General features: G+C 40.6%; 1 protein-coding gene across 3 annotated transcripts; it reads left to right on the top strand.

The window, feature by feature from the left end:
- The first annotated feature begins 2,437 nt into the window (after positions 1-2,437).
- MEP1B (meprin A subunit beta) lies at positions 2,438-24,229 on the top strand. 3 transcript variants are annotated; one of them, XM_047698293.1, is made up of 15 exons: positions 2,438-2,552; positions 4,100-4,118; positions 4,990-5,034; positions 5,123-5,166; positions 6,838-6,916; positions 10,668-10,785; positions 11,501-11,679; positions 12,287-12,505; positions 13,110-13,262; positions 14,578-14,793; positions 17,430-17,873; positions 19,373-19,552; positions 20,758-20,893; positions 21,484-21,688; positions 24,064-24,229. In XM_047698293.1, the coding sequence occupies exons 1-15, from the start codon at positions 2,490-2,492 to the stop codon at positions 24,073-24,075; spliced, it is 2,112 nt and encodes a 703-aa protein (XP_047554249.1). In that variant the 5' UTR covers positions 2,438-2,489; the 3' UTR covers positions 24,076-24,229. The 3 variants fall into 3 exon arrangements, with proteins under 3 accessions (XP_047554249.1, XP_047554248.1, XP_047554250.1); XM_047698292.1 differs by having other exon boundaries at positions 2,443-2,552; positions 24,061-24,229; XM_047698294.1 differs by lacking the exons at positions 2,438-2,552; positions 4,100-4,118; positions 4,990-5,034; positions 6,838-6,916 and having other exon boundaries at positions 24,061-24,229.
- The last annotated feature ends 613 nt before the right edge of the window (positions 24,230-24,842 follow it).

The following is a 24,842-nucleotide window of genomic DNA, read 5'->3' as shown; positions in this document are numbered from 1 at the left end:
GGTTCGAGCCCCACATCGGGCTTTCTGCTCAGCAGGGAGCTTGCTTCCTCCTCTCTCTCTGCCTGCCTCTCTGCCTACTTGTGATTTCTGTCAAATAAATAAATAAAATCTTTAAAAAAAAAAATTCAAGTATATGCACCTCCCTCATAGGTTATAGATGTGTTGATAAGATTTCGTAAAGGGCTGCCCTTGGGGAACACGTGAAATAACTTACAAAAATCTTTTGTTATTTCTGGATAAAGAACTAGTGAAGGAAATGAACATTATAAGAGAAGAGATAGGAAGTCTTTTGGATCTTGTCTTTTAGCTTCTGTACTTTTCCTGTCAGAAAGCTTTTTACGTTCAGGATCTGCTACCCTCAGGTCTAGAACTTTCTTGTATTCCATGGGGATTTTGAGAATCGATTTCCTGAGAGAAATGTACTTTCCTGGTGGTTCCAGAGCAATCCATGAGGCCAGAATCTCAAGCACCGTTCATGATACTCCTTGGGAGAAATGAAGACCTGAAGAGGACCAACAACCAGAGGCAGAAACAGTTTCCTGGGATACTAGTGAGGGGAGCTGGAGGTATGTTAGACCAACCATATGTAGATTCTGCATTAAAGAGCTTTACTGAAAATTCCAGAAAGAATGAAATGTAAAAGACACCCATTAATTGTAGTCAAAACACATTTCTGGAGTTGGATTTCAGCCACGCCCCCGTGCCTGTCCATGAGAATCCTGGTGAGGCTGTCCGTATGCTGTACTAGGGAGAGTTCAAGACAGACTACAGCAGTCCTGGGAACGATTGCTTCCTACTTCCCTGCTTTCAATTCCCTAACTTCAAATGTGAGCTATCTATTCCAACACACAGCTTGCGGTCAGATGTCTCCGTGACACACAGCTCACAAAAGCAGATGTGCATAATAAATCTCTTTATTTTTCTGTAACTGTAATTATTAGTTTGAATCCCCATCCATATAAATGGGAGAAATTTAGTTGCAGCCCACTGAAGATTCCTATCTTTTACCCTTGAGTTTGTGCCTAAGCTAAGTAGGCCAAGGCCGCCATCCGGTCCTGATGGCACCTGTCCTCACAGACTTCCTCTGAAACATCCATCAGTCTGTCCAGTGCCTGGTTGTCCTTCTATGCAGCCCACTTTGGAGACATTCTTATTCTTATCCACACGGCCTTTTAAACCTGGTGGCTTCTCTGATACTTCCATGCTACTCTTGTCTCAAAGGAGTTGTTCTCTTCCTCGGAAGGCATGCTTTCCTTTGTGGAGTTCTTGCTTTCCTTGTAGAGTTCTTTGTTCTTGTCTCCTTGTAGCTCTAGCCAGGAACATTTGATTTTGAATTCCAGAGAACTATCTGCGGGATCCCAGGGAATGAGTGAGGAATTGATCCTACCTGCCATTTTTAACTTTCCCTTTGAACACTTGTTCTACCCCCGGAGGGCGGAATGACTTGCTTGAATTCACAAAGAGCATCCTTTCAAGTCCTTGGTCTATACCGCACATCCCTCCATACCCTTTCTATTAGCGCAGAGTGGGGCGAAGACCAGTCCTGAGTGGGGAAGGAAATGCTGAGGGAAAAACTGGTGTCCCCAAACCATAATACTGCATCGCCCTTAAGTTGAGAGGGGAATCATAGGAACATGGAGAGTAAGTTGTCTCTAAAGAGAAGTTATCCAAAGAAAAGAAGGAAAAAGAGACAGAATCGAGGGATGGGTTGGGAACATTCGTTTATCAGGAAACAGGTGACCGCCATTCCTAGCCTTTTACCCTACCCCTTGAATTTGCTTGTTGGGAATTTTCAGGAGTGAGGCATGCTGTTTTGCTACTTTATAAATAATTATCAAATATGTCGGATTTCTAGCACATAAGTGGATTTTGTAACTCAATGAATTTTTGATTAAATGAACGAATGAAGAAGAGCCATGGTCACGACTGGGTATATGGAGGCAGCACAGGGTTCGATGAACAGGAGGAGTTTCACAAATGTTACTGTTTGAGGGGCAACGGCTTGGCTCAGGTTGTGATCCGAGTCCTGGGATCAAGACCTTCTGCCCTTGCCACCTGCCCCTCCCTGCTTGCTTGCGTCTGTTTCTCACTCTCAAATAAATAAATGCAATCTTTTAAAAAAAATGTTACTGTTTGAAAGATTGAGATTAAAAATTAATTTGGTATTTTCTTTTGCCTGAGTGGCCGTTAATAATCCTGGGGGCAAGTCTGTATATATTAGAGAACTTACTTCAATATCAGGTGTCCGCCAGGCACTTGGATACTGAATGTTGACCTGAAAAAAAAAAAAAAAAGGCCAACCAACTCCTCTCAGGGTTGTATTCAGGATACTGGACTTTAACACTTTGATTGTAGGTACTCCTACCACGGTAAGCTGACCTGCAAGATGGATCATTGAGATCAAAGGCTAGAAGTTATGATGTTTGCCTTTTAAAAAGTAAATGATATTCTGACTTTCCTAGTTTGCGGCTTCAACTGGAGGTGATAACATGGATTCATGGTACCTGCCTTGCTTTCTGTTCTCTGCTGTTCTGCTCATGGTTCCTGGCTTGGTAAGGAAATGATGTTTGGAAAACGATTAGAAAAATTGGGGGCCAATGGCCTGCTTGTTCGTTTCTTGTTTTTTAAGAATTTCAAAACGGTAATGAAATGAGTGTTTCTCTGGGGCCAGCAGGGGCAAGCAGGTTCATAGGGAGTGAAAAGCCCCCCCAGAGAGAAAGAGTCAGAGATATTGACATAAAGTTACACATTTCTTTCAGTTTCATTTTTGTGTAACAAATTTTCTTTTGATTATGTGGAAAATGCGAAATGTGACAGCCATTCCGATTTTACTGCTGAGTGAAATGCATATTGCTGTTATGGTGACGTGAGACTCGAACGGAGTGAATGACGAATGTCACCGGCAAAGCAAACGCTTGGTTTTGTAGCATGGGGTTTCTCATCTGTTTCTTTGTCAGTTTCAACCCATCTTGCTACAGTGACAGGTAGTTTGTATAGACCAACTCAGGGTTTTAAATAAAGTTTCAAATGCCTAGGGGAAAAGCTTTAGTTGTGATTTACAAATAAGTGATTATATTGAGTTGACATTCTGTAAATGGCATCTACAGCATCGAGAACAAGAGATACCATTTAAGACACATTAAAATTTCACTTATGCACACTTTTTGAGTAGGTGTATTGGTATTTCTCTGTGAGTGTGCCTATGTGTGACTAACATGTGAGACAAATAAGGCACTTCTTAATATCAAAAAGAAGGGTAAACTATCCAATCAGTTCATTCCCACTGCTTGCGAAACAGTCCATAGGATTCTGGTATTAGAATATGTAAGCCATATTAACCTGTTTTATAGAGAGTCTGAGTTTCGGGAAGGTGAACTGACTTGCTCTGAGTTGGCAGAACCCGGAATATAACCCAAACCTACTGCCTTCCAGTGCCATGAACTTTTCACTAGACTCCACTAAGACATTTCTCAGGTTTACATAAGTTCTTCTACTAGGCATGTATTCTGGGTTTTCATGTGCTCACTTGTAGAACTAATTTTCAGAAGTTTTTTTTAAGTTTTTTTTTTTAATTGCAAAGTATAGCCATTGATTTTTTTCCTTAAACATTTGGTATTGTTTTTGAAAGCAGAGTCTTGAGAAAAATGTGAAAGTAAAACATGATTAATGAAGTCTTCTATAAGATTTCTTTAGAAGGGATTGTTATAAATTACAATAATATTTCAATGATGGGGATAAATTATTAAGTTTTTCAAACATTGCTCCATGAATCCTCTAGAGAATCATGTTTAAGGTGAAAGCTTATCTGAGGGACAGAGTCTTATGTTCTGCCTTCTATTTAATCTGTGAAGTTGGTTTCTTGTCTCTTTCACCTTCAAATTAATATCACAGGCAGTTTCATTTTTTTATATGAAATAAGAAGACCCTTTCCTCAAAAAGTTATTTTAGACTCCAAATTAACTATCTTGGATATAAGCCAGAAAGAAATCCATAATATTAATGAAAAAAACCTCCACAAATTTCTAGATATAAATTGGAAGAAGGTAATTTATGTCATGGGTGTCATAATAATGCCTTTTTTTATGTGTTTGTTTCTCAGCCAACTCAAGACAACTTTGGTGAGTCTATTTTGAGTTTTCGCTCTAAGTCATAGTAAAAGAAAGTTATATGGATAATAGAACAACAGGACGGAAAAACTCAAGACACATTTAATGAGAAGCACAATGCATAATTGCATATGCATAATTTTATAATTGCTTTGAACTTTAATCAAACACTGCCTTCTTTCGATTTATTGAGAAATGTTTTATTGTTCCTGTTCCAAGATTCCACATACTCAGCAGAAAATAAATGGTGATATAGGAAAGTGCAAACACAGTGACTGACACAAGGCATACCATCAATGCTTGCTATTATTACTTCTGCTATTTTGTATAAACTCAGATAGACCTGATGGCCATCCTCTTCTGTTGTACACTTAGAGATTTTGCTTTATTATCCACTCCTTTGTAATTTAAAAGAGTAATTCAAATTTAAATTAGGAATTCTGCTTGAGAGTTCCAAGGTTTATTACTAGCAAGAGATATATTGGGCAGATTGGACTGGTTTGACCTAATTTAAACATTTGCTTCCTATTTAATCATCTAGTCTAGTCTTTAAAATTAATTTTAATATTATATAGACTGACCAATTTCTTACTCCTGGAGATCTGGAATTCAAGGGACATGGATAGGACAAGAGCACATATGCAAAAGCCCTATAGCCCCAAGCCTTGCTCATGGAGGGTTCTCAGTTAATCAATGAATCAATGAATCAATGTATAGTGCATGAGAACTCGTTCTCAGTAAATCAATCAGTCAATGTACATTGAATCAGAACCTAGTAGGTTCTGAGGGGAAAAAAACTTACTTTTAATTGGTAATTGATGAAGATTGTCTTTTTTCATAAGCATAATATTCAATGTGGGTTTTTTTGTTCCTTTAGTTAAAGATGTAGATGGTGGACTCAATCAAGATATATTTGATATCAATGAAGGTTTGTAGATTTTTTTTTTTTTACATTTTTATGAAGTGGAAAGTTTGAATCCAGTTTGCTAACATGAATTTTTAATCTTCCCTCTTAGATTTGGGACTGGATCTTTTTGAGGGAGACATTAGACTTGATGGGGTAAGTTGAAACATAGCAAGGAAGAATCTTCTGTTAATTACTGCAAACCAAAATACAGAGTATCTGAGAATGATTAGACAGCATGGACTTTGTTAAGCCCAGCTATCTCTAAGGGTGCATCATCATGGTGACAGATGTATTCAATGAAAACGTTATACTCTGAGGGACTCCCATAACGGTGCCTTCATCAGCCATTTCTCAGATTTCTGTGTTGTCAACGCCATCATCCCTCACCATGTGCGCCTTGGTCTTATTGATCTGATGGGCTTTCATTATTGGAACAATATGATGTTTTCATTTTAAAATAGAACCTCACTGATTTAATCTAAATCTAATTTTAATCTAAATTTAATTGAAACAAAGCTAACCTGAATTTGTAAACGTCATCAGTGAATAAGGTTTTTACCATAAAAGATAGATTTTGTGACTTCTATCTTGACAGCTAACGACAGTGTTGCCAGGTAAACACATCTATGCATGAAGAGTGTATGGCACACAGATGAACATAGGTACCTTACAGACAGTTTAAATCAAACCCCCATGGGGAACTTCAACAGAAGAAGCAGAGCTGTGGTATCTAATGGTTGGTCCTGGGCTCTATCTTTCTGCACTCCTTCTTGATCTCACCTTGTGCCAGAGCTTGACATGTCATCTTTATGCTGATGACTCCAAGTGTGTGGCTCTCATCCATTCCTTCCGTTGCACTCCAGACTGGTCTATCCAGCTGCCAATTTGTCAATTCCAATTTGCCAGTTCCATTTCCGTGCCTATGAGGTGCCTCAAATGTAAGGTGTCCTAATGTGAACTCAGATTTTTCATGCAAACTGCTCCTTCCAGATTTTCCCTTTTAGCAAAGGCATGAACCTACTCCCCCAAATAAGTAAAAACTCCAGGAGTCACCTTTGCTTCTGCCCTTTCTCTCACCCCAGCATTTGATACATTAGCAAGTTCTGTCATTTCTGTCTGCCACACATGCTCTGAATAACCCACTTTTCTCCTAATTTGTCTATTTCAAATATTGTTCCCCTGTAATCTTTTCCACCCTGTCCCGGTCCCCACCTCCCACACCCCGCCCACAACAAAGTGGTCTTTTAAACAGGCAATAACACCATTTCACTTCCTGTCTTGAACCTCTTCAGTAGGGTGGTTCAGTCGGTTAAGCATCTTCCTTTGGCTTAGGTCATGATCCCGGGGTCCTGGGATTGTGTCCACATCGAGCTCCCTGCTCAGCGGGGAGACTGCTTCTCCCTCTCCCTCTGCTCTCCTGCTCCTGCTTTCTCTCTTTATCTCAAATAAATAGATAAAATCTTATAAAAAAACACACAACAAAACTCTTCAACAGCTTCCTACTGCATTTGGAATAATATCCAAATTTACCCACAGCCTTCAAGACCCATGTAATTTAACTCCTGCCTCTCTGTCCTTCCGTCACTTCCCCTTCTCTCTTATCTCATCTCTTTTCTTTCCTAATTCATGAGGCTACTGTCCTCAAAACAGATTAGAATAAAACAAGTGTTATTCCCACCTCAGAATCAGAGCAACCATTCACTACTATGAAATTATTTTGTTTTCTTACATTTTAAATTTCATTTATTTATAGATTAACTATTTGTTGTTTCCTAAGTTTTTGCCTGATTCAATGAATTAACCCTTCACATTTATTTTTGACAGGCACAAGATAGAAATTCTATCATTGGAGAAGAATACAGATGGCCTCATACTATTCCATATGTTCTAGAAGATAGCTTGGGTTAGTATATACCTTGGAGTATGTGTAACTGATATATGTTCCTGACAGAATATAGTCACAGTATTTTTCTCTCTCCCTTCCTCCCTTTCTTCTTTCTTTCTTTCTTTCAGATTTTATCCATTCATTTGACAGAGAGAGAGAGAGGGAGAGAGAGAGCGCACAAGCAGGGAGATTGGCAGACTGAGGGAGAGAGAGTTGTGGGGCTTGATCCCAGGACCCTGGGATCATGACCTGAGCTGAAGGCTGATGCCCAAACGACTGAGACACCCAGGTGCCCTATAATCACAGTATTTTTAAGGGTAGGCTCATATGGTCTTGAAGTGTTTGTTTGTTGCTTTATGGGGCCATGAACATTTTCTTATAAAAATTTACACAAAATGAACAATGAAAAGAACCTAAATGATTTTGTTTGAAATAGTTGCAGAATTCTGACCAAGAAAGGGATTAATGTAACTAACATTTATGGAGAGCATACTCTGTATTGGGTTCTGGGGACATAAAGATCAGGGAGGTAGACTTTATTTGAAAACAGTGGTTTCTCATATGTTCATATTTTACATGAGTTAAAAACATCAAACAAACATAGAAAACTTTAGGACTTGGCATTGTTTTACCAACATTTTATTTTGCCAAGTCAGGAACTTACACAGCTACAAGAACCATTATCTTTATCATCTTTTCATAAAATAAAGAGTATTTCAATACTAAAAAGTCAGAAGAAGCCAATCCAAAATGAAAGAAAACTTTTATATAGAAGAAATTTAATTGTAATGGAGAACTCTAAACATGGTCCTCATTTTATTTATGGTGCCAGTTACCAGAATCGCTTTGGGAACTGCTTTTTTGGGAAACTTTCCCTAAAGTTCATACATTTCAGTGGAGATTCAGATATGCCAGCAGTTAATTATAATAGAATGGAATAAACATTTTGCTTAGTGATATGTTCAAAAGCTAGGGAGCACTTTGGAGGGGCATTGAATTCAACCTAGATATAAAGGCATATACATCAGGAAGCAGTTGACACTGTGCAGCTGAGTTGCCATGAAAATTATGCAAGTTGTATGTAATACATTGGTGCCTGGGAGGGGGTACATTGGTACTGAAATCAAGTTTGCATTTTGTCCATCAACCGACATTTCCTACTTTGCATGAAGTGCTACTTATCTACCTGCCAAGTCAACACTTGGAGCATCTGCCCAGATGAGGTGCTTCTTTGCAATTTGCAGAAAGTGATCATGCAAGCTGAGGGCAGGGGAAGGGTGCTCTAGGCAGATGGGTCACCATGCAAAGGCGTGAGGAAAGGAGAAGACCCTTAACTGGAATGTAGATTGGAATTGGGGAGTGTTTCCCTTGTTAAAGAACTTGGTGTGCTTAATGATGGTGGTATGGAGCCTCCAACAGTTTTAACCTGGATGTGAGGTTGTGATCATGCTAGTTTCCGTGTAGAAGATATAGCATAAGTGGGGCAAAAAGAAAGTAAGGAGACCAATGAGGATACTGTAGAAGAAACTCAGGGAAAGACTGAGAGTTTCTGCACCAAGACTCCCTCAGTGAGGAGAGACAAGAATGGACAATTCTAAGGAGATTTAGGAAGCAATTGTCAGATTTGGTGATTGATTGCAAGAGGTCAAGAAGAAAGTGGGTCTAGATAAAGAGTTCCTGGTGCCCAGGATTCAGTCTTAGACAGTTGGGTGGATAGTGCCTTCATCAAGATGGGAAATATGTCTTGAAGAGGGTGGAATAGAGAAGTGTGGTGGAAATTAGCATTTGGCATGTAGGGTTTGAGATGTATCAGGCCCACTGTGGTGGGGAGATCATAATAATCGGTGTATGGCCTGGTCATTAAAGATAGAGAGCATTTGGGTGTTATTAGGCTGTGGGAGATGGTTGAAGCCATGGGCATGGATGAGCACCTTGCACAATGCCCTGCATATAACAGGTGCTCCTTAGATAACTGGATCTTATTGAGTGGCCCAATAAGGTGGTATTGAGGGGAAAGATGGCCAAGATTAGAATTCAGCTCAGGAGGACAACTTTCTAGAATTGATGCAGATGGAAGATCTAATAGAAGTTATTGAGAAGGTAGGACTGGCCAGAAACATAGACGAAAAACCAAGAGTAGACAGAAAAAGCCAAGAAAAGATTAAAAAATAAAAATTAAAAAATAAATTGATACACATATAAAAATCAAACATATTAGGCAAAAAAATTCAGTCCAAATCTTACCATCCAAACTGTGTTCATTTTTACATGGGTATAGCTATAGTGTTTAAAATTTTTTTAAGTTGTTTTGTTTTATTATTTATTTATTTGTTTGTTTTAAAGTAAGCCCTACACCCAGTGTGGGGCTGAACTCACAATCCCAAGATGAAGAGTTGCATGTTCTACCAACTGAGCCAGCTGGTGTGTCTGTTTAAATTTTTTGATCTGCATTTTTTTACTTAATATTATAGCATCATTTTGCATTAGTTTTATAATGTAATTAATCTTCAAATTTTTATAGGTCATTTTTTTATTCTATGATTTTGATTCTTTCTTACTTAGGAAGTCCTTTACCTCTGTTTAATATTGTGGCCTTGAACTTGCTCTCTGTGCTCCAAGTGAGAAGAGTATTTCCTCACATTTCTGAAATTTAGACCTACTCCAAATGACTCCAAGGAAATCACTAAGCAAGGCCCCTTTTACAGGTAGCAAGAGAAAATATCTATGAAGGGTTAGTAAATAGGTATGAAGGGTTCACTGGGAGTGATTTCTGGCTTTCCAGAAATATATTAACCATATTGAATTATTAACATACTAAATTCTGCTCTAGTTTTTTTCTCTTACACTTCAGGTATTACCTGCTGCTAGATGCAGCTCCCGTGAAAGGGGTAACCCTTGAGCTTCTTTTCCTGAATCTCTTTGCTGCTTTCATGCCTCTGACTTTTTTGAGTTCTGTATCTATCCAACCAGTTAGTATCCCTCTTCATTCTGAAACAATGGTTCTTTTTTCCCTTTAAATATTTTATTTATTTGACAGAGAGAGAGAGAGAGAGAGGAGCAGAGGGAGAGGGAGAAGCAGGGTCCCTGCTCAGGGGCCTGATGTGGGGCTTGATCCCGGGACCCTAAGATCATGACCTGAGCCACCCAGGAGCCCCCGAAGCAATAGTTCTTAACCCTAATTTGGGCTCTGAACACACTTGAGAAGCTCATGAACAGTCTCCCCAGGAAACACATTCATTGATGTAGATATAGACTGATATAGATGGTAGTTGATATAGATACAGAACCGACATAGATGAGATGATATAAATACAGATACAGATACTTCACATAAATTTCAGCATTTTCATGGATCTCCCATCTCAAGGTCCTCAAATTAAAAGCTCTGCAGTGGGACTTTAAATACATACTGTAGTTTTCTCTGATGAAACCTGTGACAGTGAGTGTTCATTTTGGCTGCCTGTGATCCAAGGTATCTATTCTTTGAGATAAGGAAATGTCTTTTTTGTTGTTCTGAAATGTACTCTCTAAAGGTTCCAGAGAAATAAAAATGGGGCAAAATCAGGGAGCTGAAGAATAATAAAATACTTGCATATGATACATACTTAATTTGTATAGAATACAAAATTTGGTAAAAATAAAACACTACACATTCATATATCATGAATCTCATGATATATAACATATTGCACATCCTGTTTCCATGGTGAATTGTTCAATGGTGAATAATTTTAATATGTGTATTTTTTGTATGGTTTTCTTCCATCAGAAATGAACGCAAAGGGAGTTATCCTTAATGCATTTGAACGCTATCGCCTAAAAACATGCATTGACTTCAAGCCCTGGGCTGGAGAAGCTAACTATATATCAGTGTTCAAGGGCAGTGGGTAAGGTGGAAAGTTTATCTTTCTAGGGGTCAAGTGAGAACGTTGCAGCTGTGACCCATCACAGCAATTGCCTTAGGCCCTGATCTTGAGGTGGGTAGGGGGGCTTCCTTAGCTGTTTGCTGGAGAGTAAAAGACAGACTGCATTTAGTGTCCTTATCTATAAAAATGGTATTTTCATACATGCAACTATATCAAGACAGGGAGGCTGTCCATCCCACAAGTCAGGGAACGTCAGCCGTTTGTAGCTTATACCCTCCTTCTTTCCCTCTTCCAGTAAAACACGTGTGTGGGTGCCTGTGTGTATGTGTGCAGGCACGTGCATTTCAATTTATTTTAACCTAGCTACCCTTCCTACTTGAGTTAAACGGACAGTGTCTCTTGTCCGAAGCTCAGAAACTCCATGTGGTTGCTACCCCTATAAAACCTTATTACCAAGGACACTGTGAAAAAGTTAGAAATTTCCAGCTCAAGATCAGGACTAGTAGGTTGATTGGGGGATGACTTGCTCCTCTGTAATAGTGTCAGAGCCAGATCTCCGAACGTCATCTGGTCTGTAAGGTTTCTCATAGATCGGCAGGGTTAGGAGAGAAATGCAGTGCCCTGATATATGAGTGGAGGATCTAGGTGGGTAACTGAGTACCCTGGGTACCGGGGATTCTGGCCTGAGACATCATGAGAACACCTTTTTTCCCTGCCCTGTGAACTCTCCTGTAAGCTGCTGGTCTTCAGTGGGAAACAGGCACATGGGGAAGCAACAACTCTCCATCGGGACCAACTGTGACAGAATCGCCACAGTCCAACACGAGTTCCTCCACGCGCTGGGATTCTGGCACGAGCAGTCTCGTTCTGACCGGGATGACTATGTCAGGATAATGTGGGACAGAATTCAGTCAGGTACATTTCCTTTGTTTTCTTACTTTTTTTTTTCCTATTAAAAACTGAATTTCCAAGCATGTGCCGTCTCCTGCCAACTGTTAATAATGGAAAAACTGATGTCTTGATGTTTTACTTCTGTAAGCTTTGGAGATCAGATCTACCTCACTATTTCCACGAAATCATCCCATTTCAAGTTGCAATCCATTGCCCATTAGTGTGATGCTAAGCAGCTAGGTATCTTCTCTAGATGCTATAAATACAATACAGATACTTGCGTACCGTATTACTTGCACACATGTTCCAGTAACCAGGAAATTGCCGACTATGTCAGTTCCTTCTGATGACTCCTGTCTGGGCTATCATTCCCAGGTGCCTCCCCACCACACCCCTCAAAGTCCTCTAACCTCCATCTCCATCTACGTCAGGTGCCCCCATCCTCCCGTCAGCACTTGCCACTGATTCTGACTGTCTCCACCCCACCTTTGAGAATCTACCTTTCTATTAGCAGTTCTTCTTACGCTAAATGCTAACGTCCAACGTTGGGCAGTAACGGAAACTTAGAAGAAGGTAAGCTAAATGTTGTGGGCGTCAAGTAATTAAAGATCTTTTCAATTTTATCATTTAGACAAAGAGCACAATTTTAATACCTACGACGACCAAGTATCAGACTCCTTGAATGTTCCCTATGATTATACCTCAGTAATGCACTACAGCAAGACTGCTTTCCAAAATGGGACAGAACCAACAATTGTCACAAGGATCTCAGACTTTATGGATGTGATCGGCCAACGAATGGATTTCAGTGACTCTGATCTCTTGAAGTTGAATCGGCTTTATAACTGCAGTATGTGGCAGGTTCTTTGAAATGCCTTCCGTGTTTCTCTGCATGTAGGGAAGATTACGTGCTGCACCATTTTGAGAAGCATCGCTGGCTTTTCTGAAATGATGGTTTGATAGTTGTTTGATGGTTTATAGTTGAAGTTTGATATTTGATATTTAAAAAAGAAAAAAAAAGTCACCTAAATCCCAAATTCACACCTCGGAAGCCTCATTTTTCTTCTCAGAAGTTCTGGCCTTCAGATCTAACCAGAAATTGGGTCCTATAGTAACGTGTCGATTTTTTAATGAGGAGACGTCATACAGACGGGATCAAATAATCCGCGCTGCAGTTGAATAATCTGGATAATTAGAGGAATGTAGACTGAGGTTCCCATACATTAGATAGTTAAAGAAAAATGTCTTGGGGCAGACAGTATTCAGATAAACAGCGTTGATCAGTTCCTTGGTTTTGGAGCTATCAAGAGGTCTTCAACCCCCAGAATGAGTGAAGTCTCATCCTGGTATTTAATGCCATCTTGGCATTCCCAGGACTTCTGTCCAAACTCCGTTTTTATCACTTGGATTATCATGTTGGAGGAGTGTCAATAATTGTTGTTTTGCTTCTGTAGCCACTTCCCTGAGCTTTATGGACTCATGCAATTTTGAACTGGAAAATGTGTGTGGTATGATTCAAAGTTCCGATGATAATGCTGACTGGCAATGGGTGTCCCAGGTTCCCAGGGGGCCAGAGAGCGATCACTCCAGCATGGGCCAGTGCAAAGGTAACATGAGGGAGATACTTCTGGATTTTACATTTGGCGGGCCCAGCATTTTCCTTTGCTATGAAAGACTGGGATTTTATCTCCGATTTCTACCAGAATTGTTAATGATAACCCATTCGGTTGCTACTAAAGAAAGAGTCCAGTGCCTATAAGGACATGGTTCATTTCTTTGCCTTTCCTCCTGACTTTTCTCTTCTTCTCGTGAGTCAGAGCTGAGCTCTGTGAGGCCTCTCTCTGTCTGTGCCCACAGCAGAAAGGGACTGTACCTCCTGGAAGGGCTCTTATCTCCAGCATAGCCCGGTTGTTTTCTCAAAGCTCACGAGAGACACGAGACTTCCCAGTGAATAGCACAGGGCTGTGAATTATTCAGTTTCAGAATTTCAGCTGGTTGTGATTACACGCTCCTATTATAAAAATCCTGAAAATGAAGAGACAAAGTATAATTTGATTTTATTCAGATGAGTATCCTTTTCCATCATAATTTTGTTTTAAATTAAACAGTCATTTATTTGGCTACAAGTAGTTCGTTTTTATTTATTTGCTCATTCCTGGCAACAAAGATGTAAGACTAGACTTTAGAATTCAGGGTCATTGCATGAGCGCTCAGCTGGTCTAGGCAGTGGTTGGGGTCACTAACAGTAATGAGTGCTTTTCCTTTTATTTTCCTTTTTTGGAGGGGTTGGGGGTGCTGGAGGGCAGATGTTAAGGGTACAGACTTACAATGAGTAGTAGGAAAGCCCTGGAGATCTAACGCACCGTGCAGGGAATATAAACAGCAATACTGTATTCTAATCACTAAACTTATTGAGAGACTAGAACTTAATTATTCCAACCACAAAAAAAAAGAAATGACAATTATGTGACATGTTGAGAAGTTACTAATTATTGCTACAGCGACAATCATATTACAGTATATAAGTGTATCGAATTAGCATGTTGTACATGTTAGATCTACACAATGCTCTGTGTCAAATACATGTCAATAAAAATACCCTTTTGTTATAAATGCAAATTTGGATAGTGGATAGTGGTCCTCCATAGGCCAGAAGGAAGGAGGAAGGAGAGGAGGGAGGGAGAAGATGAGAGAGAGAGACAAGACCAAGAAGGTGATGCTTTTTTCTGATTTTGAAAGCTATAGGAAGGAAAACATGGACTAAGTTCTCTTTTATCAACTGCCTACTCATGGACCTGTATTTAAATGCCCAGCACAGTGCTCTGCACACAGTGGGTACTAAGTAGAACTCATGAGCCTGCAAGACACGCGTGCCTGTATCTCGTATCTGCTTTGTCAATTCTGCTTTTGTTTTCTGAACAGGTTCTGGTTTCTTCATGCATTTCAACAGTAGCTCTGTAAGCATGGGGGCCACAGCTATGCTGGAAAGTCGAATATTCTACCCTAAAAGAGGATATCAGTGCTTGCAGTTTTATTTATACAACAGCGGAAGTGAAAATGACCAGCTGAATATCTACACCAGGGAGTATTCTGCCGACCATGTGACTGGTACTTTGACGCTTGTGAAAGAAATAAAAGGTACAATGTCAACGTTCTTATTGTCTTGGTTCAGAGTGAGGTCATCTTAACTCTTTCAGTCTGTGGCCCTGAGGAGGTCAGTTCTTGGCAAGTAATAAAAATATGAGGGAGGGGTGCCTGGGTGGTGCAAGTCAGTTGAGGATCTGGCTCTTGGTTTTTGGCTCAGGTTGTGGTCTCATGGGTCATGGGATCAAGCCCCACATTAGGCTCCACATGCAGTGGGGAGTCTGCTGAGATTCTCTCTCTAGCCCTCCCTCCACTTGCTCTCTCTCAAATAAAAAAAAAAAAATCTTAAAAAAAAATAAGGAATGGAGTTCCCTCAAAAAGTTGAAAATAGAGCTACCCTATGACCCCCCAATCTCATTACTGGGTATTTACCCTGAAGATACAAATGTAAGTGATCCAAAGGGGCACGTGCCCCAAATGTTTATAGCAGCAATGTCCACAATAGCCAAACTATGGAAAGAACCTAGATGTCCCTCAACAGATGAATGGATAAAGAAGATGTGGTGTATATATCTATAATGGAATACTATGGAGCCATCAAAAACCAAAATCTGCCATTTACAATGACATGGATGGAACTAGAGGCTGTTATACTGAGCGAAATAAGTCAATCAGAGAAAGACAACTATCATATGATTTCAGAGAAATCTGATATGAGGAATTTGAGAGGCAGGGAGGATGTTCATGGGGGGAAAGGGGAGGAAATGAAATAACATAGGGCTGGGGGGGAGACAAACCATAAGAGACTCTTAATCTCAGGAAACAAACAGGGTTGCTGGGGCGTGGGAGGGTAGAGGAGTGGCTGGGTGATGGACATTGAGGAGGGTATGTGCTATGGTGAGTGCTGTGAATTGTCTAAGACTGATGAATCACAGACCTGTACCCAAATAATGCATTATATGTTAATAAAAAAATAAATAAACATAAGGAAAACTAGTTTAGGCAAAATGGGAAGTTACTGGTTCAATGTAAAGAGACTGTGGGATGGACGAAGGAGGAACTGGCCTCAGACAGGGCTGGACCTATCCCTGAACATGGTCGGGGACCTCTCTTGTTATCTCAGATGGGTTTTGTCCTCAGAAATGGGGCTTTGGATATTTCACTTCCCAGCTTACATATTATCAAATGTGTCATCAAACTGGAAAAAGGACTCTTCCTCTAATATCTAGCTTAAAAAAAAAAATCCCAGTGTAGAATTATAATTGTTACGATTTGGGTTAAGTGCAACTTCTGGAGCAATTCCTGAGTGGAGGGAGGGCAACACTCCATTCCAATCTTGTGTCCAAGAGGTGGGTCACACTGACCAGCTATGAAAGCAGGTGGTTATGAAATTTCCCTGCTGCCTGTTACTGTCTGCTCTGCATATCGACCACTTGGTTTGAACCAATTATGAAAACCTATTATAAAATCGATCTACATTATACTATATGTCATACCATTTTCCTCCCATAAACAGTAGCACAAAAGGTACTTCAGAAGCGTCCTTAGGAGTCCAGATTTTATTTTATTTTATTTATTTATTTTATTTATTTGACAGACAGAGATCACAAGTAGGCAGAGAAGCAGGCAGAGAGAGAGGGGCAGAAGCAGGCTCCCTGCCGAGCAGAGAGCCCGACGCGGGGCTCGATCCCAGGACCCTGGGATCATGAGCTGAGCTGAAAGCAGAGGCTTTAACCCACTGAGCCACCCAGGTGCCCCAGGAGTCCAGATTTTAAATGGAGAGTGCTGACCATAATGAAGCGGAAGCTTTCATGAAAGAGTTTTGTTCAGTCTAGAGTCTACCCACTGATACTAGTATTTTCTGTAATTTGGATATTTCTAATTTATTCTCACATAATTGTGTTTCACGTTAAGTGCCGATATATTTAAGTTTTAAGTCATTGTGCTAACTACTAGCTCGACATGAATTCCTGTTCTCTACCTGGGGGATTCTGAACTTTTTTTTTTTTTTTAATATATTGCTTCTTATTTGGGTATGTGATAGAAGAAAGTAAGACAAGATAGCATAGCCTGGGTTCCTAGCTAGGGGAGGGGATGATGGTGAAGGGGCAAGTGTAGGATGGGGAGAAAGATGATGGTATCAAGTATTAGATAATATATTTATAATATTGAGTCACTAGTAAATGATCTAAGGAGTAAATGGTAAATGTGGGCCTTCTGGGGTTTGGTGGATTCCTGTTTAATACTACCAAAATGTTGACTGAAAATTTTGCATGTGAAGGAAGTATTTCAATTCAACTATAAATGAGGGTTTGGCTGAGTCTCATAGGAATCCTGGGTATAAGCACAGATACTGGCTTTAGCTAACATGGAATGGGGGGTAACTCATTTATAGGGCATGGAATATTCCTAAGTTAGATGTGGTTGTTTGGTCACCTGTTGCTGGGAAAGGGTGACCTCTCTGAGAAACAAATAGGTAAGCATCCAGATATTCCAGAGAGCAGCTTCTTAGCACAGAACTCCCTGGAAGGGAATGGGCCTGAGCTGGAGAGGAGAGCAGATCACACTCCACACTATAGGCGTCAATAGCTCAAGGATGATCATTTGTCCTATGAAGGTTAAAAAGCCTAATGTTGATTTGCACCGGATTCTCAGTCCTTTGCTTTGAAATAATAATGTCTCTTTTACAGAGATACCCATCGGGAGCTGGCAACTTTACCATGTAACACTGAAAGTGACCAACAAATTCAGAGTGGTGTTTGGAGGGGTCAGAGGCGCTGGTGCATCATTGGGTGGCTTGTCTCTTGATGACATCAATCTTTCGGAAACACGGTGCCCTCATCATATCTGGCATATAAAGAATTTCACACAGTTTATTGGCAGCTCAAGTGGAACTCTCTATAGCCCTCCATTTTATTCTTCTAAAGGTTATGCCTTTCAGATTTACTTGAATCTAAACCACTCAACTAATGCAGGAATATATTTTCACTTGATTTCTGGAGCCAATGATGATCAATTACAATGGCCGTGTCCTTGGCAACAAGCCACGATGACACTCTTGGATCAAAATCCTGACATTCGGCAACGTATGTCCAATCAGCGGAGTGTAACTACAGACCCATCTATGACCACCGGTTTGTGACTCGTTTTCTTTATTGCTAATACATGATCACTGCTCTAGGAGGGACAGATGATTTGGGAATGAGAGACTGCATGGTCAGGTACGTAGGGAGTATTGAACCCCAAATTTTAGGAACAGAAGATATTGAGGAGAAGGGCTTCAGCAATTGTGAGCAGAGTCCCCTAGGCAGGACACTGTCGGGAATGCGAGTTGAGAATGTCTCTGAAAATTAGAGAAGACGCTGACATTATTCCTGGCACTAGACCATACGTGAATTCACAGTTGTTCAAGGAGTGTTGGTTTTAGAGTTTGGCATGCCTGGGTTCAAATCCAAGATTTGCTTCTCATTAGCTATGCAATACTGAGCAAATAGTCTTTTGAAGCCCTAGTGTCCTCAGCCATAACACTGAGGCAGTAATAATAACCACCCCCTTGCCACCAGGGCTGTCAAGCACAATTCAACTCTTATAGAAGGGGATGGTTCCTGATGAGAAGGAAGACCTTGAGTAGGTGCTTTGGAGTGTTGGGAAGGTTCTGAGAAGAGATTGTAACTTCTTATTAAAAAGTTCAGGAGGACTTGCCAATGGTGACATCACTCCCTATCTTCCCAGTCTCAAAAACGAACAGCTCCTCCCCGCAAAATGATCACATTTCTAATTTTAGCAATCCTTTGTCCTCTGGGAACCTAATAGAAAATGAAATTATGGCAAGGTGAATATTATTGCCAAATTTGAATTCTATATATGAAACAAATGGACCTGAGTGACACAGGAAAAGAGAAACCACTAATAAGATAGTAAAAAAAAAATATTCACAAACAGGATTGTAGGGACTCGATGCTCAGAATTTCTTCACTTTTTTCCCCCAAACATATTTCCCTGAATGACATTGAAAATGGCTCAAAGTTGGGTGGGTCATCACCTTTCCCCAGAAGCAGTGATTCTGTCTTCTTTTCCTGAAGGGCTTTGCTCTGGTAGGTGAATAATTCAGCTAATGAGATGAACTGTTTTATGTTAGTATTAAAAAAACTCTCTCAGGCACCTGGCTGGCTCAGTCGATAGGGCATGTGACTCTTGATCTTGTGGTCGTAAGTTCGATCCCCATGTTGTAGAGATTACTTAAAAAAAAAAAAAAAAGCCTCAGAAACCTATTGATTTAACTTAGTTAAAAGGACTGTGTATGACTCAAGGTCACTAAGGAATGATTTTAATGGGCAGGGGAGTTTCTACACCGGCCAGTGAGTATGGGTGTGATAGCCTACCTAGGAAACATTTGGTATGTCTCCACACAAATTCCAGAATGTGGTCTCCCCTGCCAGGCAATCTCATTTTCGTGAGGACAGTATAAATGGACAAGCTTCAGTGACTTGCCAGGGAATACATCACAGGTCAATAGCATCATTTAATTATTTTGAGCTCTATCCTAATTGCGGTTCACATTGCCTGTTCTTTCCCAGCACCCAAAGCTATGATGAAGCTAAACACAATCCATGAATACAAATTGCCTTTTCAGATGATGGGAACTATTTTTGGGACCGGCCTTCCAAAGTGGGAGCGGTGGCTTTTTTTCCTAATGGAACTCAGTTTAGAAGAGGTCAAGGCTATGGAACCGGTGCCTTTATAACCCACAAGAGGCTGAAAAGTAGAGATTTTATAAAAGGAGATGATGTTTATATCCTACTGACAGTGGAAGGTATGTCAGTAAAAACAGTTGTATATAAGCTATTTTTGTTGTTGTCGCGGCCATTATTTACTGTGTTCTTCTGGGTTCCACTTGTAGGTATGGGGCAAATGGGCATTAGTGGGATTTTTTTTTTTTTTGGTATGAATCAAGAACAATATGAAAATAATGTAAATGAAAACAGTGACCATTCCAGGATAAATAACTTAATTACCACCACATGGAGCCATGGAAAATCTACGCCAGAAATCTTTAGAAACAAGTGAAAGTATAGCTATCGTACCATAAAATTATACTCTGGGGTTCCAGAAGTAGGAAAATCAGACAAGAACATGAAATTAACTGGAAATGAATTGTCTTTATTGTGTTTTTTGAATACATATACATATATATACACATATATGTATATGTGAACACACAAGCATGTGAGCACATGTGAGCACACAAGCATGCATGTATATTTTTATGTGTCCTATATAAGCACACACACATATATTTTGTCAGTAGTAGTATTAATCTATTGCCTTTTAAAATTCCTTACCCATGGCAGCTAATAAATACATTTTCCAGGAATACGTAGTTTCCATGTTTTATGTGGCACCATTATAACTCATTTACTATGAAAGACCCAGTTCCATCTCAGTAAATCAGCATCTTGTTTGTGATGAAAGGTGGTGCAATTAAAACTCTTGAAATTTTTATGTCAATGTCAATTAGAGGAAATCTAGACGATACTTCTTGGAAAAAGTTATTCAAGAATAACTGTGTCGAGGGAAAGATCATCTTCTGTACCAGGGAAGAAGTCCCATGTTCATCAGTTCAGTTCAACCCTGTTTGGAGGAGAAGCAGCAGATGCACTGCAAAGAATAGAGCCCTGGTTGTTTGGGGGGACCTGGTAGCTTGTGTCGAATATCCCCCGGCCTGCTCCCTCCAGCAAGAGACCTGTGACCTTGGGCAAATCCATCAACTGCCTTGCAGTGCTGTCCCTCGAGGGTGGGTTTTAAGGGGTTGGGCCCCCTGTAGCTCAGGCAAGCCTAGGCCCAGGCAAGCGTGGAGTTCAGGTGACAGCCCCACGGGCTGGCCCAGCTTCCATTTGCATTTAGATTTTGACTTATTATTTTACTGCCTGTGAAATCTAAGCATCTATTTTGAAACTTAAAGACCAAATGCTAAAGTCAAACTGATTTCCATCCATACGCTCCCTCTGCCCTCCTTAGACATTTCCCACCTTAATTCTACACAAGTTCAGCCAAGCCCGCCAAGCCCAACCTCTGTCATCAATGACCTTTGCATGAACTTCAAATGCGAGAACGATGGCATCTGCATTGTCCAGAATGGGAAAGCCGAGTGCAGGTAAGGGGCCACTTGGATGAGATCTCCCCGTTCTCTTGTTAGAAATTTTATTCTTTCCGTAGTGTAGTGTCAAACACTGATCACATACATGAATGGTCCGTTGGTTCTCATCTCAAAACCGTTCATGGGATATTTATTTTTTGCTCTCCATTTGGGACTTTGGGTAGCCAGAAGAATGGTAAAATTATTTATGAAGAAATAGTACATTATGTTGTAATTGCTTGAAAAAGTCCTCATGAGATATATGTCTTATGAAGTCCTCACAACAGTCTGGTGTGGTGAAGTGGGACTGTCCTTGTTTTCTAGATGGAGATAGTCCTCTGTCATTCTGGGATGAGCTTGGCCAAGGGGTACAGGGGGGATGTGGAGAGACTGACACATTAGAACTTAATTTTCTCCATTATCTACATCACCTTCCTTCCCACCTTAGGGCCACTGTTTTGAGCAGTAATCCCATTTCTTTTCCACTGGCCTTGCTTGGTCTCCTGGAGCTGGTATAACCATTCCCATCTGGTTGAGTTCCATATATCAGTGACCTGAATGTTGACTGAAATATCAACTCATAACTCTGGTCACATTCCAATGTGCAGGTGTCTGTCAGGGGAAGACTGGTGGTACATGGGGAAGAGGTGTGAGAAGAGAGGCTCCACCCAGGACACCATTGTCATTGCTGCATCTTCCACTGCTGCTATGTTTGCCCTGATGCTGATAGTCACTCTTGTCACTGTCTATTGCATCAGGAAGAAATATCAAAAAAGGACACGTTCAAATACGGCAGATTTATCTCTGGAAAATGTAAGTCGAGTCTCATATTTGGCGATTCAAATCCTCTCGATGAAATCATATGAAGAGGAATTAGGACTTTCTTATATGCTTAAAAAAGAACCTCTTTATTTTCTATGCTGGATAACAGCTTTGAAACCATGAGTTCCTATTACCTTCATGTAAGGTCAACAGTTTTTTTGTTGTTTTTAAGATTTTATTTGTTTATTTATCTGACAGAGATCACAAGTAGGCAGAGAGGCAGGCAGAGAGAGAGAGGGGGAAGCAGTCTCCCCGCTGAGCAGAGAGCCTGATGTGGTGCTCGATCCCAGGACCCTGAGATGGTGACCTGAGCCGAAGGCAGAGGCTTTAACCACTGAGGCGCCCAGGTCAATAGTTCTTAAATTGGAGTCCATGAGGGATTTTGGGAAGAAGTTCATATCCTCCTGGAATTATATCCAAAATTGTGTATGGTTGTAGACTTTTTTGAGGATGAGGGTCTGTGACCCTTCTGAAGGGCAAAAGTGATTTTGCCTCTAACCCCAACCTTCCTGATAGAGGGGACAGGTGAACTATAAGAGTTTTTGCTCTAAAGGTCTTTTGGGAGTGGTTCAGCTCAGGATTGTAGGAAGGGGGTGCCGAGCTGTTTGAGGCTTTTCTATTAACAAAGGTTCCAATTGATCCGGCTCCATGTGCAGTAACTAACTCTAAGGCAAGATTTTCAAGTAGAGAGTTTAAAGTCTTGTCTCAGAAGGTCTCTAAAATGGCAATAGATTCTTGAAACTACCTTGTTTGAGACTGGTTCCCCAGAGAGAGTGCTCCTGGGAGCACAGAGTAACAGAATACGGGAAGATAGACAGGGCAGAGAGTGAGGGTACATGGAACATGGGGATAGCATTGCAGCTGAGGCCTTGGCCCTGCTACAGAGCTGGGATACTCTCCAGAATTTAGACAAAGCCAATGTACTCCCAGCATCATAGCCATTGGATTGCAGTTGCCCCCTGGGAGGGAGTGGACAATTGGGTGAGGGAAGGCCCCTCGTGGCAAGGGCATGTCCGGCAAGAAAGCCTTTATTTTGAAGGGCAGGACTAAGCAGTGAACCCCAGCACCCACTACATATGCAGGAGTAGAGCACACAGACTCCTCGTCTTACACATGAAAGAGCCCAAGGAAAATGGCGTCAAATCTGAACATTGTTTAAAAGTGAAGCTATAAAATTCTTCCAGGTCTATTTCATTCAAAATAGAGTTTCTGGAAACGACTCGCAAAACTAAAGAAAAAATGTGCCCAATGAGGGTATCTCGGAAACTAGAAATACTGCAATTAACTAAATCAAGTACATATTTTCTGAAGAAAAATGGCAATTCAAGTCATACTATATTTTACAATTCTAATTTTTTGAAGTGGACAAACTGGTATTGAGGCACTAAATTTGTTTATGAAGTTAGTCAGAAGATGGACAATTATAACGAGCAGTAAGGAAATAGTTTTATTTGCATACACTGCTGTTGCATTTCTTCAACAACAGGAAGTATTTACAGCTAATCACAAAGCACGGCTCAGTTACTTCTCAAGCTTATTAGAAAAGTACTTAAAATGTATGTAGGTGTTTTGTTGTGTTTGTTTCAAACAAACAAGTATTTCTGGTTTACTTTATGACTCAAAGTAAAAAGGACAGACTGGCCAATGATCTGGTAGGACAACCTGATAAAAGCCGTACCTGCAAGCACAGTGCCCTGGGCCAAGAGGGGTGCACTTGAGGGTTGGAGTAGTGGTTAGGGAAGAGAGGACACATTAGTGAATAGACAGGACTGCCAGGTTATTCTTCTAGAAATTAGAAAACATACGCGCTATTAAAAGGGCTGACTTATGAAGCCAATATTGGAAGGAGTTGAAGAAAATGATAAAGAGAAGAGAGAGAAAGAAGGAAGTTAAATCAAGAAAGAGAAGAATTATTAGAGTATTAGGGACAGGGTAGGGCCTTTAAGTAACACCACACACACACACACGTGCGCGCACATGCACACACGCAAGCACACACACCCCTAACCGCCATATTCCCAAGAGCAAGAAATCAACTTACAAATCCTCCAGTCTAAACATTTCTACAATTAATTCACGGAAAACAGAATCTCCAGATCTACTTTAGGTCTTAAATCAGAACGCCTTTCTTTCTGAGGCTGCAGGGTGTGCTCGTTGTAACGGTGTAGCATCTGAATTAGGCCAGCCAGACAGGCCAGGGCTTCTTCGTGGAGACCCGGCTGGGGCAGCCCCACAGCAGGCAGGGATGCCAGGAGCCTGTTGATGGCACCTCATTTAAAAATGAGACTGCTTCACTGTGATTCATTGAAATGATGGTCTTTAAATTTAGAAATTAAATCATCAATTGTTCTTTCCCCTTTTAGCAACATGCATTTTGAAGATCAACTCAACAACATGGCCAGCAAATGAAATTAAAAAGGATTCTTCATCATGGATTTCACCTAGAATCTATTCCAACTTCCTTGTTCTCCTATAAATGGATCTTCTCTGTAAAGGGCTGGATATACTATAAATCATTTTTTGGTGAAAGTCTAATTGCTGAAATGTTTGTGTTCTTGCTTTTAAAAGAAGGGAAGCAATTCAGGCTCCTGGAGAAGTATAATATCATCCATAAAAAGTAGCACAATAATTAGGGATAGCTTTCCAAATTACTGATCCTTCCCTTGGGGGCCAAGGGCAGTGGCCTCACAAGTGATCTCCTGGGTACCCACTGGAAACACCCAGTGGAAATGATCTACATGCTGTCTCAGCATTTGTGTGTGGTCCCATGCCAGTGTAAGGAGGGGTAGTAGGACAGCTCCCTCTCTCTCCGGGAACATGTTGCCCCTCTGGCCAAAGCTGGCTACTCTCTTATTTTCTTCTACAGACTCTTCAGAACATGAGCTGGGTTTAGAATTTGTTTGAACATGTGACTGCAATCAACTAGAAAACTTTTAACTCCCAAAACAGTGCTTCTCAAAGCTCTCAGTCTCAGGAGCCTCCACATTCTTACAAGTGATGGAGGGACCCAAAGGGCTTTTGCTTGTGAATATCACATTTGTCAGTACTTATGTTATTAGAAATTCAAACTAGGAAAATGGAAAGCTATGTATTTCTTTTTTTTTTTTTTTTAAAGATTTTTTTTTAATTTATTTATTTGACAGAG

The sequence above is a fragment of the Lutra lutra genome, chromosome 12 (genome assembly GCF_902655055.1).
Source record: "Lutra lutra chromosome 12, mLutLut1.2, whole genome shotgun sequence".
Lineage (NCBI taxonomy): Eukaryota > Metazoa > Chordata > Mammalia > Carnivora > Mustelidae > Lutra > Lutra lutra.
Note: the sequence above shows the minus strand (reverse complement) of the source record. Positions and strands in the feature narration are given on the sequence as shown.

Bases quoted from the DNA above. Each gene is read 5' to 3' on its own strand.
- MEP1B (XM_047698292.1), top strand. From the start codon at position 2,490: ATGGATTCATGGTACCTGCCTTGCTTTCTGTTCTCTGCTGTTCTGCTC. The intron at 11,680-12,286 runs GTACATTTCCTT...TTTATCATTTAG, and splicing joins GTGGGACAGAATTCAGTCAG to ACAAAGAGCACAATTTTAAT. The intron at 20,894-21,483 runs GTAAGGGGCCAC...TCCAATGTGCAG, and splicing joins AATGGGAAAGCCGAGTGCAG to GTGTCTGTCAGGGGAAGACT.